Source organism: Dama dama, chromosome 14 (assembly GCF_033118175.1).
Source record: "Dama dama isolate Ldn47 chromosome 14, ASM3311817v1, whole genome shotgun sequence".
NCBI lineage: Eukaryota > Metazoa > Chordata > Mammalia > Artiodactyla > Cervidae > Dama > Dama dama.
The window spans coordinates 54,553,484-54,575,277 of NC_083694.1; the positions used below are offsets into that span (position 1 = coordinate 54,553,484).

At 40.1% G+C, this 21,794-nt stretch overlaps 1 protein-coding gene across 1 annotated transcript in view; it reads left to right on the forward strand.

Moving 5' to 3' along the window:
• The window catches only part of PAPPA2 (pappalysin 2), a 297,914-nt gene that overhangs the window by 174,352 nt on the left and 101,768 nt on the right, over positions 1–21,794 (forward strand). The window contains exons 12-13 of the mRNA XM_061160780.1: positions 8,848–8,983; positions 9,186–9,405. Of these exons, the coding sequence (XP_061016763.1) occupies positions 8,848–8,983; positions 9,186–9,405 (356 nt within the window). The remainder of the gene's footprint in view (positions 1–8,847; positions 8,984–9,185; positions 9,406–21,794) is intronic.

Consider the following 21,794-nt stretch of genomic DNA (forward strand, 5'->3'; position numbering starts at 1 on the left):
TTTAGAGCAAGACATACCACGCAAATTCTCCAGCAACACAGGAACATAGCCCTGAACGTCAACATACAGGCTGCCCAAGGTCACACCTAACACATAGACCCATCTCAAAACTCATTACTGGGCACTCCATTGCTCTCCAAAGAGTAGAAATCAAGTTCCACGCACCAGAACACTGATGCAAGCTTCCCTAACCAGGAAACCTTGACAAGCCAATCGTCTAACCCCATCCACTGGGTTAATCCTCCACAACAAAAAGGAACCACAGACCTCCAGAATACAGAAAGCCCACTCCAGATACAGCAATCTAAACAAGATGAAAAGGCAAAGAAATACCCAACAGGTAAAGGAACATGAAAAATGCCCACCAAGTCAAACAAAAGAGGAGGAGATAGGGAATCTACCTGAAAAAGAATTTAGAATAATGATAATAAAAATGATCCAAAATCTTGAAAACAAAATGGAGTTACAGATAAATAGCCTGGAAACAAAGATTGAAAAGATTCAAGAACTGTTTAATAAAGACCTAGAAGAAATAAAAAAGAGTCAATTACAAATGAATAATGCAATGAATGAGATCAAAAACACTTTGGAGGGAACCAAGAGTAGAATAACGGAGGCAGAAGATAGGATAAGTGAGGTAGAAGATAAAATGGTGGAAATAAATGAAGCAGAGAGGAAAAAAGAAAAAAGGATCAAAAGAAATGAGGACAACCTCAGGGACCTCTGGGACACTGTGAAACGCCCCAACATTCGAATCATAGGAGTTCCAGAAGAAGAAGACAAAAAGAAGGGCCATGAGAAAATACTCGAGGAGATAATAGCTGAAAACTTCCCTAAAATGGGGAAGGAAATAGCCACCCAAATCCAAGAAACCCAGAGAGTCCCAAACAGGATAAACCCAAGGCGAAACACCCCAAGACACATATTAATCAAATTAACAAAGATCAAACACAAAGAACAAATATTAAAAGCAGCAAGGGAAAAACAACAAATAACACACAGAGGGATTCCCATAAGGATAACAGCTGATCTATCAATAGAAACCCTCCAGGCCAGAAGGGAATGGCAGGACGTACTGAAAGTAATGAAAGAGAATAACCTACAACCTAGATTACTGTATCCAGCAAGGATCTCATTCAGATATGAAGGAGAATTCAAAAGCTTTACAGATAAGCAAAAGCTGAGAGAATTCAGCACCACCAAACCAGCTCTTCAACAAATGCTAAAGGATCTTCTCTAGACAGGAAATGCAGAAAGGTTTTATAAATGTGAACCCAAAACAACAAAGTAAATGGCAACAGGACCACACCTATCAATAATTACCCTAAATGTAAATGGGTTGAATGCCCCAACCAAAAGACAAAGATTGGCTGAATGGATACAAAAACAAGACCCCTATATATGCTGTCTACAAGAGACCCACCTCAAAACAAGAGACACATACAGACTAAAAGTGAAGGGCTGGAAAAAAATATTTCATGCAAACGGAGACCAAAAGAAAGCAGGAGTCGCAATACTCATATCAGATAAAATAGACTTTCAAATAAAGGAAGTGAAAAGAGACAAAGAAGGACACTACATAATGATCAAAGGATCAATCAAAAAAGAAGATATAACAATTATAAATATATATGCACCCAACATAGGAGCACCGCAATATGTACGGCAAACGCTAACAAGTATGAAAGAGGAAATTAATAGTAACACAATAATAGTGGGAGACTTTAATACCCCACTCACAACTATGGATAGATCAACTAAACAGAAAATTAACAAGGAAACACAAACCTTAAATGACACAATGGACCAGCTAGACCTAATTGATATCTATAGGACATTTCACCCCAAAACAATCAACTTCACCTTTTTCTCAAGTGCACACGGAACATTCTCCAGAATAGATCACATCCTGGGCCATAAATCTGGTCTTGGAAAATTCAAAAAAATTGAAATCATTCCAGTCATCTTTTCTGACCACAGTGCAGTAAGATTAGATCTCAATTACAGGGAAAAAATTGTTAAAACTTCAAACATATGGAGGCTAAATAACACGCTTCTGAATAACCAACAAATCATAGAAGAAATCAAAAAAGAAATCAAAATATGTATAGAAATGAATGAAAATGAAAACACAACAACCCAAAACCTATGGGACACTGTAAAAGCAGTGCTAAGGGGAAGGTTCATAGCATTACAGGCTTACATCAAGAAACAGGAAAAAAACCAATTAAATAACCTAACTCTACACCTAAAGCAATTAGAGAAGGAAGAAATGAAGAACCCCAGAGTTAGCAGAAGGAAAGAAATCTTAAAAATCAGGGCAGAAATAAATGCAAAAGAAACTAAAGAGACCATAGCAAAAATCAACAAAGCTAAAAGCTGGTTTTTTGAAAAAATAAACAAAATTGACAAACCATTAGCAAGACTCATTAAGAGACAAAGAGAGAAAAACCAAATTAACAAAATTAGAAATGAAAATGGAGAGATCACAACAGACAACACTGAAATACAAAGGATCATAAGAGACTACTACCAGCAGCTCTATGCCAATAAAATGGACAACTTGGATGAAATGGACAAATTCTTAGAAAAGTATAACTTTCCAAAACTGAACCAGGAAGAAATAGAAGATCTTAACAGACCCATCACAAGCAAGGAACTCGAAACTGTCATCAAAAATCTTCCAGCAAACAAAAGCCCAGGACCAGATGGCTTCACAGCTGAATTCTACCAAAAATTTAGAGAAGAGCTAACACCTATCTTACTCAAACTCTTCCAGAAAATTGCAGAAGAAGGTAAGCTTCCAAACTCATTCTATGAGGCCACCATCACCCTAATTCCAAAACCAGACAAAGATGCCACAAAAAAAGAAAACTACAGGCCAATATCACTGATGAACATAGATGCAAAAATCCTTAACAAAATTCTAGCAAACAGAATCCAACAACATATTAAAAAAATCATACACCATGACCAAGTGGGCTTTATCCCAGGAATGCAAGGATTCTTTAATATCCGCAAATCAATCAATGTAATACACCACATTAACAAATTGAAAGATAAAAACCATATGATTATCTCAATAGATGCAGAGAAAGCCTTTGACAAAATTCAACACTCATTTATGATTAAAACTCTCCAAAAAGCAGGAATAGAAGGAACATACCTCAACATAATAAAAGCTATATATGACAAACCCACAGCAAGCATCACCCTCAATGGTGAAAAATTGAAGGCATTTCCCCTGAAATCAGGAACAAGACAAGGGTGCCCACTCTCACCACTACTATTCAACATAGTGTTGGAAGTGCTGGCCACAGCAATCAGAGCAGAAAAAGAAGTAAAAGGAATCCAGATAGGAAAAGAAGAAGTAAAACTCTCACTGTTTGCAGATGACATGATCCTCTACATAGAAAACCCTAAAGATTCTACCAGAAAATTACTAGAGCTAATCAATGAATATAGTAAAGTTGCAGGATATAAAATTAACACACAGAAATCCCTTGCATTCCTATATACTAACAATGAAAAAACAGACAGAGAAATTAAGGAAACAATACCATTCACCATTGCAACAAAAAGAATAAAATACTTAGGAGTATATCTACCTAAAGAAACAAAGGACCTATACATAGAAAACTATAAAACACTGATGAAAGAAATCAAAGAGGACACAAACAGATGGAGAAACATACCGTGTTCATGGATTGGAAGAATTAATATTGTCAAAATGGCTATTCTACCCAAAGCAGTCTATAGATTCAATGCAATCCCTATCAAGCTACCAACGGTATTTTTCACAGAACTAGACCAAAGAATTTCACAATTTGTATGGAAATACAAAAAACCTCGAATAGCCAAAGTAATCTTGAGAAAGAAGAATGGAACTGGAGGAATCAACCTGCCTGACTTCAGACTCTACTACAAAGCCACAGTCATCAAGACAGTATGGTACTGGCACAAAGACAGAAATATAGATCAATGGAACAGAATAGAAAGCCCAGAGATAAATCCACGAACCTATGGACACCTTATCTTTGACAAAGGAGGCAAGGATATACAATGGAAAAAAGACAACCTCTTTAACAAGTGGTGCTGGGAAAACTGGTCAACCACTTGTAAAAGAATGAAACTAGAACACTTTCTAACACCATACACAAAAATAAACTCAAAATGGATTAAAGATCTAAATGTAAGACCAGAAACTATAAAACTCCTAGAGGAGAACATAGGCAAAACACTCTCCGACATAAATCAAAGCAAGATCCTCTATGACCCACTTCCCAGAATATTGGAAATAAAAGCAAAACTAAACAAATGGGACCTAATGAAACTTAAAAGCTTTTGCACTACAAAGGAAACTATAAGTAAGGTGAAAAGACAGCCCTCAGATTGGGAGAAAATAATAGCAAATGAAGAAACAGACAAAGGATTAATCTCAAAAATATACAAGCAACTCCTGAAGCTCAATTCCAGAAAAATAAATGACCCAATCAAAAAATGGGCCAAAGAACTAAACAGAGATTTCTCCAAAGAAGACACACAGATGGCTAACAAACACATGAAAAGATGCTCAACATCACTCATTATTAGAGAAATGCAAATCAAAACCACAATGAGGTACCATTACACGCCAGCCAGGATGGCTGCTATCCAAAAGTCTACAAGCAATAAATGCTGGAGAGGGTGTGGAGAAAAGGGAACCCTCTTACACTGTTGGTGGGAATGCAAACTAGTACAGCCGCTATGGAAAACAGTGTGGAGATTTCTTAAAAAACTGGACATAGAACTGCCATATGACCCAGCAATCCCACTTCTGGGCATACACACTGAGGAAACCAGATCTGAAAGAGACACGTGCACCCCAATGTTCATCGCAGCACTGTTTATAATAGCCAGGACATGGAAGCAACCTAGATGCCCATCAGCAGATGAATGGATAAGGAAGCTGTGGTACATATACACCATGGAATATTACTCAGCCATTAAAAAGAATTCATTTGAACCAGTCCTAATGAGATGGATGAAGCTGGAGCCCCTTATACAGAGTGAAGTAAGCCAGAAAGATAAAGAACATTACAGCATACTGACACATGTATATGGAATTTAGAAAGGTGATAACGATAACCCTATATGCAGAACAGAAAAAGAGACACAGAAATACAGAACAGACTTTTGAACTTTGTGGGAGAATGTGAGGGTGGGATATTTCAAAAGAACAGCATGTATACTATCTATGGTGAAACAGATCACCAGCCCAGGTGGGATGCACGAGACAAGTGCTCCGGCCTGGTGCACTGGGAAGACCCAGAGGAATCGGGTGGAGAGGGAGGTGGGAGGGGGGATCGGGATTGGGAATACATGTAAATCTATGGCTGATTCATATCAATGTATGACAAAACCCACTGGAAAAAAAAAAAAAAAATTTAAAAAAAAAAAAAAAAAAACAGCATATGTGAGATTCTTTAGCCTATAAATTTCAGAAAAGCATAATTCTCTATATACCAAACTACATAGTTGTGTGTTTAATTTAAATGTTTCTTCTTTATCCTGTTCTTCCTGAAGTGTAAACAGAATTTTTTTAAAATATTCCATTTTGGAAATAAACATTCTTGAGCATTGAGTCTTTACTAGATCATAGGCATTATATTTGTGTTTTCACATGATTTCATTTCATCCTCATAGTAGCCGAGTGAGATGGGTAGTATGTCTGCTCCTCAGGTGTGGAAAAGAAGAACCCTAGGCTCAGAGAGGAGATGCGGATTGTCAAAGCTAGTTTACCCAGCTAGTAAAATAGGGCTGGGACTATTCCAGGTGGCACAGTGGTAAAGAATCCACCTGCCAATGCAGGAGACATGGGTTCGATCCCTAGGTCAGGAAGATCCCCCTAAAAAGGAAATGGCAATCCACTCCAGTGTCCTTGCCTGGGAAATCCCATGGACAGAGGAGCCTGGCAGGCTATATATAGTCCACAGGGTCCCAAAAGAGTCGGACATGACTGAGCGACTAAACAACAACAATAAAGATGGGCTAAGAGTTAAACCCAGGGTTCTGCCTGGCCATCCCTCCCTTCGGAATGGTGCACTTACTAGATTCCTTTACCGTGGTTAGCATTCATTGTGCAGACTTGAACCGGTCTCTGGTTTGAGGTTCTAATAGTTATATGACAGAGTTCTACTTCTTTGCATTTGAGTTGCTCCTGTGGGGGCATATTCGGTATTCAGATGAGAATGAAGTGTGGCTACCTCTCTTGTGTCACTGTGAGAGGAAATGCCCAAGACTGGGCATCCTGTACCGTGATCAGACTTTCCTCTGCCAGTGTCTCACTTGTGGTTTTCCTACTAAAGCCACGGCCGGGAAATCCTGGCATAACCACTTCCCACAAATCACAAATCAAGGCACAGAGACACTGCCACTGCCACAGGAACAGGCTTTAAGGTTCAAAGTGATTTGGGATTCAAAGACCCTTAGAGTAAGGCAATGCAAAATGAGTCAGAGGTTTTGGGCACAGGCCCTCAAGACAGAGAAATCCACAGCATAAGGCCTACTAATTAGTTTCAGGTGGGTGGCGTCTATTTGGGGACCCAACAGAAAGTGGGAAAACTGAGCCCTCCTGTTCCTCATTGAAGCCACCCCACTCTTCGAGTATGAGACCTATTCGGGTAAAGCCACCAGGTACTTGTTTGGGCTCTGTTTGTTCCTGGCTCAGGAAACAACCCAGAGCTTTCTTCCAGTACTTGGGTCTCTTTTGTGGTGTATGAAAAGGAAGAGGTTGTGGGCGTTCCCGGGGGACTTTGATGTCCTCTGGGGGCTGGAGTTGAGGGCTTTGCGTTAGGCTCCTGGTTAACTTATGGTGTGTTTCATGTCTAGCCCTCATCTAGCCAGGAACAAAGGACCTCATATTGCAGGCCATAACCTATGGGTCTGGAAGTTTTTTAAGTTATAAAGAAATATTTACTACTTCAAAGAGGGGAAACGAAAAGGGGGCGGGGAATGACACTGTAAAAAAAATAGAGCAGTGGCTGGTCTTTCCCTCAAAGGAGGAGAGCAAGAAGGGAGAGTTGTGCTACACTGACCACTGAGAATCATAAAATCACCCTAATTAAGCCAGCAGTGCAAATGGACACTCTATAAACATACCACCAAGGCTCAGGGAGGGTAGGTCTGTGGACAAGGAAAAATTCTCGTTAAAATAGAAAACATGTTTGACTCTCCTGCTCCCCATTTTAAGAAAAGCCCTCTGCCTTTAGATGTCGTACCCTGCTCTGACACTGAGGACAGTGTTTGGGGGGCGCTATCCCTTTCAGAAGGCTTCCCTGGTACCTCAGCTGGTAAAGAATCTGCCTGCAATGCAGGAGACCCCAGTTTGATTCCTGGGTCCACAAGATCCCCTGGAGAAGGACTAGGCTACCCACTCCACTATTCTTGGGCTGCCTTCATGGCTCAGACAGTAAATAATCCACCTGCAATGTGGGACACCTGGGTTCGATCCTTGGGTCAGGAAGATCCCCTGGAGGAGGGCATGGCAACCCATTCCAATATTCTTGCCTGGAGAATCCTCATGGACAGAGGAGCCTGGTGGATTACAGTGGTTGCAAGCCTGGAGGTTGCAAAGAGTCAGATACAAGTGAGAGAGTAAGCATAACACAGCACATCCCTTTCAGAACCTGATACAAAGCTAGAGAAGTACATACAGACTGTTGTACATTCTAGCCCTGGATTCAAAGAAAGCAGCAACCATGCAACACCAGGGAAGATGGGAGATGACTCTCAATATCTCAATGTTAAGAGTAACATTGAGCTCTAGGAAATAAGACAAAAGTAGAATTGCAACATCAGATAATGGAAGATGAGTTCTTCAGGTCATTCCCCAATATCTGAAATGTTTTATTTTAAAGGATTTTTAGGGACAAGACTGCTTCATTGTTAATTAGTCTAGCCATCTAGACTATTTCTTACAGAAAACTGAATTTTCCTGTGAATTTTCAGCGCTGGCTTATTTTCCAGCCATGGATAGGGTAAATGTTGTGCTTAGGGCACCAGAAGAATAAGAAGCAGCAGTTTGGCAGCATCTAGTTTCTGAAGCAACAGACTCTGTAGTAACCTTTCTCCTGTATCATAGTTGAAATACTAAATGAGAGGTTCTGATAACAATTTTAAGGGGGAGATAAGGAGACAGGGAGGGTTTCCCTGGTGGCTCAGTGGTAAAGAATCCGCCTGCCAAGGCAGGAGACACAAGTTCAATCCCCGGGTCAGGAAGATTCCCCTGGAGAAGAAAATGGCTACTGACTCCAATATTCTTGCCTGGGAAATCCCATGGATAGAGGAATTGGCAGGCAACAGTCCATGGGGTTGCAAAAGAGTCAGATGTGACTTAGTAACTAAACAACAGCAACAAAGGAGAGAGGGAAGGATAATTAGCTATGCCAGTTGAGAACAAAGCGTTAGCTTGGTGATCATCTTGTCCACGTCTCTCACATTGGAGATAGGGAGGTGTTGGCTGGCTATACAGTGGTTTACTGTCTCTAGCAGTGGTCTCCTTGAGTGATCTTTTAGAGAGGTATAAAGAAAGATTCAAGTAAAAAAGAACTGGTTGAAGTAAAAAGTCTCAAAAATAAATTGGACTCTCAGTAGCTGAAAGTTAGCTACTTTCCAGCTAATTTTTACTTTTGATAAGACCATGGCTATCCTTCTGTGCCTACTCCATGTTTTTTTCCCATTTGTAAAGGAGAAGGGAGTTCTTATCTTCTAAGTGGCAAGCTATTTGAGAGGGATAAAAGTAGTGTGACATGTGCCGTAAGAGCCCACTGGAAATAATGGCTCGTACATATATGTGCTTGTGCCTAGGTTTGTTTCAATAGACCAGGAGTGGCCACAGCAATTTTCATTTTCTTGGCATCTGATGGCCTGGTACCTGGGGGACGTCAGCGGCCAACAGTGACCCTTTACCTGATTGATGTCAGTGGAAACAACCACTCTCTTGGTGAGTCTGACAGTTATCCCTTTAGGGCCACCAGAGGACAATCCAGTAGACACAGGATTCAGCTCGATGTCTGTCTCTGATATTATTTGAGACCTTGTTACATCATATAGCTATTGAGAAGATAAAAATGAACACTAGGTATGGACACTTGATGCTACACAAATGGCTTAAAATATTATTCAATCCCCTTGTTTCTCTTCAGGAACCTATGAACTGTCATGCCAGCATAACCCACTGGTTATCAACATAACTCATCACTTAAACGTCCTCTTCCACCGTGCCACATCAGTGCTGCTGAATTTCTCAACCCCATTGGTGGCCATCTCGGCAGTGGCTCTAAGAACATCCTCTGACATAAGTCCTTCAGCTCCCAACAGCTGCATCATCCCAGAGCACCAGGGGCAAAATCATCAGGGACAAAGGTATAAAGTCCCCTTACTTCCTTTTACCTTTCTTTTTCAACAACTGCTATCATTTTCATATATACTATCGTATATATAGTGGGTGTTTGTTCGCTAACTAAAAACGTGTCTAAGAATTACTAAAAAAGACATAAGAAGCAAGCAAAGAACAATTCATAGAAGGCACACTTGCATTTTATATTTTGTTCTTCTTTCCTTAGCTGAGACTAATTTTTATGTAAATATTTATCATCTTTACTAGGTCTTAAAATCTCTTGTACATATAAAACCACTGCCTCCAAATCAACATTGCTAAGTAAACTGCCAAATTTCCCTGCCAAAAACTCAGTGTTCCCTAAGTGATGTATATTTTTCCACTTGTTCCCACCTGGACAGTGTATATAGTGAGTTTAACAATTAGTCTCTAAGGCATGCTATATAATCAATTAGACTTACATACAGAAATCAGGACTATATGAGCTGTGTGCCATTCTGTAGACATCTGTGACTGTCACCATCTAGATAGTGTTTCCAGACCATCTAGGTAGTGTTTCCTGGACTCTCAGCTACAGCTAGTAAGGAATGTTGGTGTGCCCAAGGTTGGCCCTGATGAGGCAAGGAACAAGTCAGACACAGTAATCTGTGTCTTGTGCTGAATTCATTCTCTGAAAGGTCTAATCAGTTGAGTAGGACTACAGGTAACAGTCTGTTTCCTCAAGGAATGAAGTGTCAGGCAATCGGGTTCCTAGTCACAAAAGCTGGCGTTGCAAGCAGTGCTCCATCATCAAGGAGGGACTCTGATACCACCATGCCCAACCTAGGTATCCCAGAAACCCAATATTGATTAGGAGGTAGACAGTACTAATAAAGTATTTTAGTTATCTTTTGCTCTGTAGCAAATTATATTAATACCAACATTTAGTAGATTATCACAGTTTCTGTTGGTAAGAAATCTGGATGCAACTCAGCTAGGTGCCTCTGGCTTAGCATCCCTTATGAGGTTGCCATTAGCTCTTGGCCAAGGCTCCAGTAACCTCAGGCTCAAGTGGAGCCTTGCAGAATTCACTTCCTAACTCACTCATGTGGCTATTGGCAAGCCTCGGGAGATCTGTGGCCAAATTCATTCACATAGGTGCTGGCTGTGGGCACACTCACACAAGCATGGCTCAATTCCTTGCCACACGAACATCTCCATAAGCTGCCTGAATGTCTTTATGACATGACGGCTAATAATCCAAAAAAATAAAGTGAGCCAGAAAGGGTGAGTACATGAGAATCTGCCCCAAAGGGAAGCCAGTCTTTTGATAACATAATGTTGGAATTGACAACCCATTACTTCTGGCATATTCTATTCATTAGAAATGAGTCAATTAGTCTCATCTATACTCAAGAGGAAGGATGAGCATCAGGGCACAAATTATTAGGGGTTATTTACCACATGCAGTGATAGTAGTTTATGTTAATTGAGTATTAACTATGTGCCAGACATTGTTGTAAGTGCTAGGAAGGAATAGGGTCTCTGTAATGGACATTGCAACATTAGCTAGTTCATCTGCGACTTTTAAGTCTCCTGAGTGAGCAAACATCTTCAAATATGAATGCAAGAATGTAGACTGTTAAAATAACATTGTTTACTAGAGTGATTGCCTCTCTCTCATGTGTTTTCCAATTATTTTCTCTACTGGCTCTACCTCTGGCCTCAAGCCATACAGAATTTCTTTCAGGTCCCTGAAACACGTGTTCTTGATGAGCTCCATGTCTTTGCACATAATGTTCCTACTTTCTTGAATGCTGTCCAGTACTTCTTCACTTCAACTCACACTTGACCATCAGGATTCACCTCCTTCTATGAAGTTTTGGCAAGCTCCCTCCTTATTTCCATAGGACATTGCACGCAACCCACACTCTACAAAAGCAACTATCTCTTTGGGTGATAGCTTATTTATTTTCTTGTTCTATCCCACTCTGAACTCCCTACAGTAGGCATTCTGCTCAGTATCTCTCAATGCCTAGCAGAGGCCCTGACATATCAGAGATGTCAGAAACTGTATATCACATGACAGTTACAGACCTTACCTCTAAATCCTCCACAGGACAGAACTGAAAAAGCAAACCAAAAAAGAAGTCACAACCTTTCTAGGCCTGAGGGACAAGAATTCCCCTTACACCATCCCAGCTGTGAAATTTTGACAAAGAAGTTGATTAATTATGATCACTGCTGCTAATTCTTTGCTTATTTTCATTTGGCACTGTGGGAAAACAAGTTTTCTTACATGCATGCGTGCAAACCAGTAGAAATAGGATATGATTCTCCAGTTTACACAGAATGTATCTGGAATGCATAAGCATTTCCAAACCACATGTGACTGACAGGAGCCATGCAAATTGACTTTTCCTTCTCAGCCAGCAAATTAGTGCTATAGAGTAAATTTTGATACATAGGGGACCTAATAGATCCCACGTATTTCCTTTGTGGACAGATTTAAAATCTGAACCCCTATATATTCTCAAAGGATGGAAGTCTTTTAGCATCTTTGTATCAATCACAATTGTAAATGTAGATAGACCATAATATGAAAGCCTCAAATTCTGGGCATAGTAAGAGGGATTCCTGGCTACCTCCTTCTTACCCCTTATGACCTGAATTCCATTAATACTAAAATGGGCAAGGGAGAGCTGACAGATGCCTGGCAGTAGAAGATGTGTTATCCATTTTGTATTTAACCATTAATAACCAATGGCCTGTCTTCCTACATCACTGCACCTTTATTTATATTTTGAAATAGACTCTATGTCTTAGAGCAGTTTTGGATTCATAGCAAAACTGACTGGAAAGTACAGAGATTTCCCATAAACAACCCCCCCCCACATACACATTCACAGTCTCCCCCACTGTCACACCTTCATCAGATATACAATCAATGAACCTACAAGGACACATAATCATCACCCAGAGTCCACAGTTTACATTAGGTTCATTCTTGGTTTTGCATATTCTATAGGTTTGAACAAATATTTAATGACATGTATCTGTTACAGTGTCATAGAGTAATTTCACTGCCCTGAAAATCCTCTGTGCTCTGCCTTACAATACTGCATCTTTAAACCAGTGTGACTGGCCCACAGAATCTCAGCTGAGGTTCCAGTAAACCTAAGCTTGGCTTCCCAGTGACATTCATGATCCTTACTTTGGACTCTTTGGCTTTGATTTTTCTCTTCATCTTGTTTCCCATTTTGCCATGATAGTGACCCAGTTTACGACCCTTTGGGCTTAGTCTTTTGATAACAGATCCTTAGTCTTGAAAACCAAGTTTAGTGTTCCTGGTTTTGGTCTCCTCGTGCCCACATGTGGTCAGTTGTGTCTGACTCTTTGCGACCCCATGGACTGTAGCCTGCCAGGCTCCTCTTTCCATGAAATTTTCCAGGCAAGAATACGGGAACGGGTTATCATTTCCTCCTCCATGGAATCTTCCCAATCTGGGGAACGAACTCACGTCTCCTGTGTCTATTGCATTGGCAGGTGGATTGTTTACCACTGCGCCACTTGGGAAATCCTACCAGTGCCGGATAACAGTTTACCGCATTTTTTACTGACTATTTCCTGCTCTAGCCACCTTCGGGAAAGGCCTTGCATAACTTTCCACAGTATTCCATGAGTTGGAGTGTCAAGCAGATTCCCAACCATCCCAGGGTTGTGTTGATAGCTTTGGAAAGTAAGAATCATCTTTTTGATTAATACAATGGGGTTTTGAATGTTTCCAAAATATAATCCATGCACTAACAGGTTAATTTTCCTAAATGAGTAGATTAGCTCACAGATAATCAAGACTCATATCATCTATTTTGGAAATTCACAAGGTCAAGTCTAGCAGAATTTACTAATAGACAAGAATTTCTCATGGGCATGTGTTTCTCCTACAACAAGATTCTGTTCTTTCAGTCATATGAACACAATGAAAATATTAGCTGCAACTTCTCTGACCCTGCCTGATGGTATAGCCATCAGATGCCCCAGTGTTGAATCTTCAGAAGTTGAAGAACAGTATCTCCTTTTCCGGGGCCTAGGCTAATAGCAATGGTTGAAACTTCTGATCACTCGTTTCTTTTCAGCATTTATACTTTCCTTTTATTGATTTTTTTTCTACCCACCTGCCTTATAAAAGATTGAGAATATAATATAACCTCCCAAACAATTGTGCTTCTTTCAACTTATCCTCATATTTCAAACAGTTCTGGGTTTTCCTAATTTGTGTTACATAATTAGGTGTAGAAGTACTTGTGACTGTTTTATCTTTATTGGGATCATACCTCTTGCCAACCCTTTTGCCCCTTTAAAAGGATTTGGCTTTGTATTATGCTTTGTCTGGAATTAAAATTTCCATCCCTGCTTTCTCTTTGTTTGTATTTGTTTGATAAATATTTGCCTTTCTTTTATTTTTAACCTTTCTCTATCTTCACTGCCAATGAGCCCAGGGCACATTGCTTCATTGCACTGTTTACAAAGACAGTAGGATTTCATTGTGTAAAACTACTCCAAGCTTTTATTCTGAAATTTCATCTCATGGTCCCTAAGCCCATAATATTCTTTAGGATTCTGTAGCATCTTTACCTTTGGGATGTTTATCTCCCAGGACTCAATGGCCTTTGTTAGTGATTCTCCCTTCCCCTCACTCACTCCTACTTCACTCCACCAAGACCCTTATACTTTCTGACTGGAAATCGTGAAATGAGTAAAGAAAGAGTACTGCTGAAGACCGATGGATAGAGAACAGATCTGTGATCCCTGAAAAGTAGTGCCCAGTTTCTTGGTCTTTACAGGGACCAGGGAATGAAGAAAGACTGACTCATTTCTTTTCTTTTAGTCTGGCTCTATCCTTTATTTGCTTTGTGCTTTTTTTTTTTTTTTTTTTTCCAGAAAATAAACAACAACAACAAAAATCACATTTTGGCTTCCAGTGATGTTTCTCAATTCAGTTCCAATACATTTTGAAATCAGGGGGGAATCCTCAGAGTCCAGCTATCCACCTTGGTTTCTGGTGTTAATCAGAGTTTTTCTATGTTTCTGTATTGTTGATATTTAAGTGGGAAGCAAGGAGAAACTACCTCTGAGGATTCTTGTGAGACTGCGTGAGAAGGATCCATGTGGAGTTTGTAGCCCATTCAAGCACCAGGTGGGACCAGTTCCACACCATTTCCCATCCTTATCTGTTTTTACCACCCTCCTTTTACAAAATGTGACAGTTATCCATCAGTTTACTGCTTTTCATCTCTAAAGTCACCCTCGTCACCCTAACTCAAGTACTAAGAATAGGATTCTGTTAATATTCACCCTTTGCTGACTGGCACAGTGTTAACTCCTGTCAACAGAGAGTCCTGGAGACACACTGCGGGAGGAAGAGGCTTCTCTTCCTGTTTCGGATTTGCCCCCTTCTCTCTGACATGCGCACCAGGGATGTGCAGGACATTGTGGTCAAAGATGGTGGCCTTCGTGTTCCAGGTGGCGCTTCGCCACAGTGGTTAGAGGTGGTGGCTTCGTAATTGTGATCCCACAGCGTGTCATTGATTATCAGCACCCCATTTCCCACTGAGAAGTAGCTCAGCAGTGTACTCAAGCACACAGGCACAACCAAACTGATTCCCTCTATCTGTGTGACTCTACCTTCTACCGTCATTTCCAGTTCTGTTCTGTGTCCGTCGGTCAATCGGGACACCATAATTAGAATGGGGAAGACTAATACAAATAACTAGTAACAGAAAATGAACGCTTAAGGGGTAAGGAGAACACCTTGGTAGTTAATTTTAGAGAAGAATGGTGGATCAAGGGGGCAACTGTTACTTTTAGGGATGGGGGGAGAGTATCTTGAGGAAGAGCACTCCACTCCCTCCAAGGCTTTGATTTTTCTCATTGGACAGGGTGGAGCAGTGTCACACTGGGTGACAGAGAAGGGTGCTGAGGTTTCGTAGGCTAAAATTGGCAATCAAGAAACCACCCACTGGGGTGCTGATCAAGGCTCATTAGGAAGCTGCCTGTTGAGGTTCTATTGGGACTTTCTGAAAAGTCATCATGGCAAATGCTACTGAAACTGTCCGGGAGGTCACCTGCTGGGCACTGATGAACTTGATGGAAAGCCACCCATCAGGGTACCAATGAGACTTTCTGGGAAGTCATTCAGTGGGGTACCTTTGCTGGGAAGCCAGCTAGGGTGCTGGTAGGACTTCTGGGACATGCACAGTGTCACTGAAATTCTGATGCTGTGTTGGACATCAAATGCTGCCGAAGCAAGGCAAGAAAAGCACATGGGAATCAAGAAGAGACACCCCTTCCTCCTATAATGTCTCCCCAGTTACAGCTACTGGGCAAACATGACATTACACTAGCTGGCAAAAGAGCAATATTTGCATGGTCCCTGTTTAGTATCTCAAAGCCGGGCAAAGAAGGGTGGGCATTTGGAGATGACAGGCCATAAGCTGACTGCTGGCAGAAAATATTTTGTCAAATAACCAGGAAGAAACCCCTTTTCCCTCTGCCTTTGATGTTCCAGATTAACATTTTCCTGGCTTTGATTCTAAGACCAATTTTCTTCTTTCTTTCTTTTTTTAACTGAAGGATAATTGCTTTACAGAATTTTGTTGTTTTCTGCCAACATCAACACAGATCAGCCACAGGTATACATATGTCCCCTCCCTCTTGAACCTCCCTCGCCATCCCACCTCTCTAGGTTGTTACAGAGCTCCGGTTTGAGTTCCCTGAGTCATAAGCAAATTCCCATTGACTATCTATCTGACTGACTACTTCCATGGTAATGTCAGTTTTCATGTTACGCTCTCCATACATCTCACCCTCTCCTTCCTCCCCCCACATCCCATGTCCATAAGTCTGTTCTCTATGTCTGTGTCTCCACTGCTGCCCTACAAATCATTTCATCAGCACCATCTTTCTAGATTCCTTATATATGTGTTAGTGTTCGATATTAGTTTTTCTCTTTCTGACTTACTTCACTCTATAATAGGCTCTAGGTTCATCCACCTCATTAGAACTGAGGTGACCTCAGGTGAACTCAAATGCATTCCTTTTTACGGCTGAGTAATATTCCATTGTGGGCTTCCCCAGTAGCTCAGCTGGTAAAGAATCTGACTGCAATGCAGGAGACTCCAGTTCAATTTCTGGGTAGAGAAGTTCCCCTAGAGATGGGATAGGTTACCCTCATAGGCTTCCCTGGTGGGGAAGAATCAGACAGTAAAGAATCTACCTGCAATGTGGTAAACCTGGGCTCTATCCCTGGGTTGAGAAGTTCCCCTGGAGGAGGGCATGGCAACCCACTCCAGGATTCTTGCCTGGAGAATCCTCATAGACAAAGGAGCCTGGCAGGCTACATTTCATGGGGTCACAAAGAGTCGGACACAACTGAGTGAGTGATTAGGCATGGCACAGCACACAATATTCCATTGTATATGTGCAACACAATTTCTTTATCCACTCATCTGTTGATGGAGATCTAGGTTCCTTCATGTTCTAGCTATTGTAAGTAGTGCTGCAGTGAACATGGGGGTACATGTGTCTTTTTCAATTTTGGTTTCTTCAGGGTATATGCCTAGTGGTGGGATTTCTGGGTCAGATGGTGATTATCTTCCTAGTTTTTTAAGAATTCTCCATACTGTCTTCCATAGTGGCTGTATCAATTTAGAGTCCCACCAACAGTGAAAGAGGGTTCCCTTTTCTCTACACCCTCTCCAGCATTTATTGTTTGTAGTCTTTTTGATAATGACCATTCTGACTGGTATAAGATGATATCTCATTGTAGTTTTGATTTGCTTTTCTCTAATAATGAGGAATGTTGAGCATCTTTTCATTTGTTTGTTAGCCATCTGTATGCTAAGACCAATTTTCAATATAATTTCTAAGTAGACTGAACTAACTGGACATTTATATTTTCTCTTTTTAATGTTTTGAACTTATTTTAAGTCCAAGGCAAACATAAGGTAAAAATATCATTTTAACTTATTCAGTATAAGTGCACATTCTGATTGAGATGGAAAACAAGTAATAGATACTCATAAATATAAAATTGTAGTGGGTTCTGAGGTTTACCTTAAACTGTAGCTTATTAAAACCAAGTATTCTACTATAAAACTGAATAAGACATTTATCTTTTAAAATGAATATCCATGTGGAAACCAGAGTCATTTCTTCTCTTTCTCTCTTGTTCTCACTCTCATTCTTTTTCACTCACTATATATAATCATGTTTGATCCTTTTTATCATTGTGGATAATTGAGAGTAGAATTGTGTAACAATTTAGCTCTAAAACAGTGAATGTATGTGTGTGTGTACACATTGTATTTATATTACTGTGTTTCATTTCACATAGAAGACTTCTGAAAAAAATTTAATGTAGAGTGATTTGTAAAACTAATTATTCTATATGGTGTGTGTGTGTGTGTATAGAGAAAGGGGAGACTATACTTTAATATAGAAATATTCAAAAAATATCTATTAAGTGCCTACAATATGCCAGGAATCATTTTTCAGTTGAGGAAACTGAGACTAAGTGTGTACAAATTCACCTTATTTGAAATTAGCAAAACCAAGACTAGAATCAAATTAATTTGTTTTTCTGTAAAGAAAGCTTCCATTTTATGAATGAAAAATTATTTTATAAGTATACTCATGTCTATTACTACCCAGGAAATCCTACCCTCTCCCTCAAGCTGTATTCAGATTAGGTTAACAAGAGGTTAACTGGCACCAGAATAATTAAAGAACACCTGTATTTTAGATGTATTTATGCAAATAGCATATTTCTTTTGTGGAATCCATGAAATTAAGAAATATAGATGTGGGCTCCAAGTAATGCAGGTGAGCTTGTGATATTTGATGGAGTAGGTGATAAGTGATGGAACTGTAAAGATACTTTGGGGGCTTCCTTGGTGGTCCAGTGGTTAAGAATTCACCTGCCAGTATAGGGGATACCGGTCAGATCCCTGCTCTGGGAAGATCCCACATGCCTCAGGGCAGCTAAACCCATGTGCCACAACTACTGAGCCCATGCTCCAGAGCCCAAGAGCTGCAGCTGCAGAAGCCCGAGTGCCCTAGAGCTTGTGCTTTGCAACAAAAGAAGCCATTGCAATGGGAAGCCTGGTCACCAAGACTAGAGAGTAACCCCCTCTCGCCGCAACTAGAGAAAAAACCAAATATAAAGCAGTCAAAGCCCAGCACAGCCAAAGATAAACAAAGCAAATAGATCTTTAAAAAAATACTTTGAACTTTTAGGAAAGTTCAGAAAATGAATTATCTGGAGTGGAGCAATTTTATGGTCAGAATCCAGAGGATTTGGGGTCATTAGAAAAAGAGATTTTGACCTAGCTCCTATGGGGTCCTTGTTGTTTTTGTTCAGTTACTCAGTAGTGTCCAACTCTTTGCGATCCCATGGACTGCGGCACAGGCTTCCCTGACCTTCACCATCTCCCAGAGCTTGCTCAAATGCATGTCCATTAAGTCAGTGATGCCATCCAAGCATCTCATCCTCTGTCGTTCCCTTCTCCTCCTGCCTTCAATCTTTCCCAGCATCAGGGTCTTTTCTAATGAATCAGTTCTTTGCATCAGGTGGCCAAAGTATTAGAGCTTCAGCTTCAGCATGGGGTCCTAGCCCAGACAAAAAGAATCTCAGTCCCCAGAGGAGAGAAAATCAGAGAAAAAAATATTCCTTTCTCTTGGAGATTAGAAGTACAGGTAAGCCAAAAAGAAGAACTACAATTTAAAGCCAGGTTTATGTGTGTATTCATTTTCTATTGCCATGCAGCAATACTGCCACGTACTGAGCAGCTTAAACCAACACACATTTTACACTCTCACAGTTTCTGAGACTCAAGATTCTAGGCCAGATTTGCAGCAACATGGATGACCTAGGGATCGTCATACTGAGTGAAGTTGGTCAGACAGAGAAAGAGAAATGCTGTATGACATCCCTTATATGTGGAATTGAAAAAGAAATGGTACTAGTGAACTTAATTACAAAACAGAAAGAGATTCACAGACTTAGAGAATGAACTTATAGTTGTTGAAGGGAAGGGATAGTTAGGGAGCTTGGAACAGACATGTACACACTGCTATATTTAAAATGGATAACCAGCAAGGACCTACTATATAGCACATGGAGCTCTACTCCATGTTATGTGGCAGATTGGCTGGGAGAGAAGTTTAGGGGAGAATGGCTACATGTATATGTATGACCGAGTCCCTTCCCTGTTCATCTGAAACTACTACAACATTGTTAATCAGCTGTGCCCAAATATAAAATAAGAAGTTTAAAATAATAATAATTTTAAAAAGATTCTAGGCCAGGCTCGACTGGATCCTCTATAAGGCTGTCATGAGGTGTCAGCCAGGTCGGGTCATTTGAAAGCTCCTGTGGGGAAAGTCAGTGTCTAAGCTCACACAGTTGTTGGCATTTGGTCAGGGCTCCATTTCCTGTTGGCTGTTGTGCAGGTCCTATCCTTAGTTCCTTGCCCTATAGCCCTCTCCACTGGGCAGCTCACGCCTGGCAGCTTGTTTCTTTAAAGCCAGCAAAGAGAGAGTTTCTCAGCAAGAGTACCTTTCAATCTTAGGCTATGTATAATGATCAGACGGGACAATGTCACCTTTGCCATATTCAATTGTTTAGAAGTAAGTCATTGGTCCCGCCTGCACTCAGGTTGAGGGAATTACACAAGACTGTGGATTCCAACAAGCTGGAATCATGTGCACCAAAATGTGTTAGCCTGGACTAGCTGGCTGTGTTCTTAGACCTTGGAGTTACAAGGACCTCATTCCTGATAGAGTCACACATGGTACTGATGTAGTTTTAACTTACAGGACAGCTTAGCTCACAAGGACATGTGAAAAATTTACATGCGGAAATAGATCAGAAGGGAAGAACAATGATTCTAAAAGGATGGTCTTTCTTTTTAGGAATTCCCCAGTTCTTGGTAGGTGGATTATCTAGGCAGCCTTTTACCAGAGAATGTCCGCTTTATGCTCCATTATCTAGATACTTCACATCCATTTTATGACTGATCCATTTTCACATTTTATTCCCAAGTTTATTTTCCCTTTTATCTAAGTCTGAGCCACCTTCTCAATAGCTCAGCTGGAACTGTTAATACTATTCATTAAAGTGAAAAATAATCATAATATCAATTGGGTTTCCTAGAAAGTCATAAAATTATTAAAAATCTAAAAAAAATGGGATTATTATTAAAATCACCTGCATTCTGACTTCTCATAATATAGGACAATTGAGAGTTAATTGTTTTTAGCAATTTTGGTCTAGTAAAATGTAGTTATATATGTGTAAATGTGTGTGTGTGTGTGTGTGTGTGTATTTCACTATACACAAGGCAGTCTTTTGGAAAAGTTCACTGAATTATATAGCTAAATTCTGAAGTGACTTAACTTTTTAAATGATAGTGCCTTTCAAAAGGATATTACTTTTTAAGTAAAAAAAACAAATATTTTTGTAAAGAGCAGTGTCATCCTCAGATTTTCTCCTCTTTCTTTCCTCTTTTTCTTATCTGCATAAATCTTCATTTTTCTATTTGCTTAAAGCAAACTAAACATGAACACATAAAGTTTAAGTTAAGAGAAAATAATTAACACATATTGTGCTCTTGTATGATTTTATATTCAAGGCAACAACTTTTAAGCAGATTTTATCTTCTGCATTAAAAACATTTCCTATTAGTCTGTTCTTGTGGAAATCAGTTGGAGTTCAGCCCCAACTTCTGTGTACTTGACATAAAAATGCCTTAACTTTACCATACTTTGTTAATCATACTTGTGTAAAGAAAATAATCAGATAATTAAAAAGTGAGTCATCAAAGAATAGTGTATAGCTGGCTTGGTTTCAAATGCCTCAGGATGCAGAGAGACTTGCCAATTAGTATGCATGTATACTAGCGTAGTCAGCAGCAGTCCTTCCAATGAATATTCAGGGTTGATCTCCTTTAGAATTGACTGGTTTGAACTCCTCGCAGTCCAAGGGACTCTCAAGAGTCTTCTCCAGCACCACAATTAAAAAACACCAATTCTTCAGCACTCAGCCTTCTTTACAGTCCAACTCTCTGTCTGTACATGGCTACTGAAAAAAATTATAACTTTGACTATACAGGCCTTCGTTGGCAAAGTGATGTCACTGCTTTTTAATACATTGTCTAGATTTATCAAAGCTTTTCTTCCAAGGATCAAGGATCTTTTAATTTCATGACTGCAGTCATGGTCCACAGTGATTTTGGAGCCCAGGAAAATAAAATCTGTCTTTGCTTCCCCCTTTTCCCTTCTATTTGCCATAAAATGATGGGACTGAATGCCATGACCTTAGTTTTAAATGGTGAGTTTCAAGCCACCTTTTCACTTTCCTCCTCAAGATGCCTTT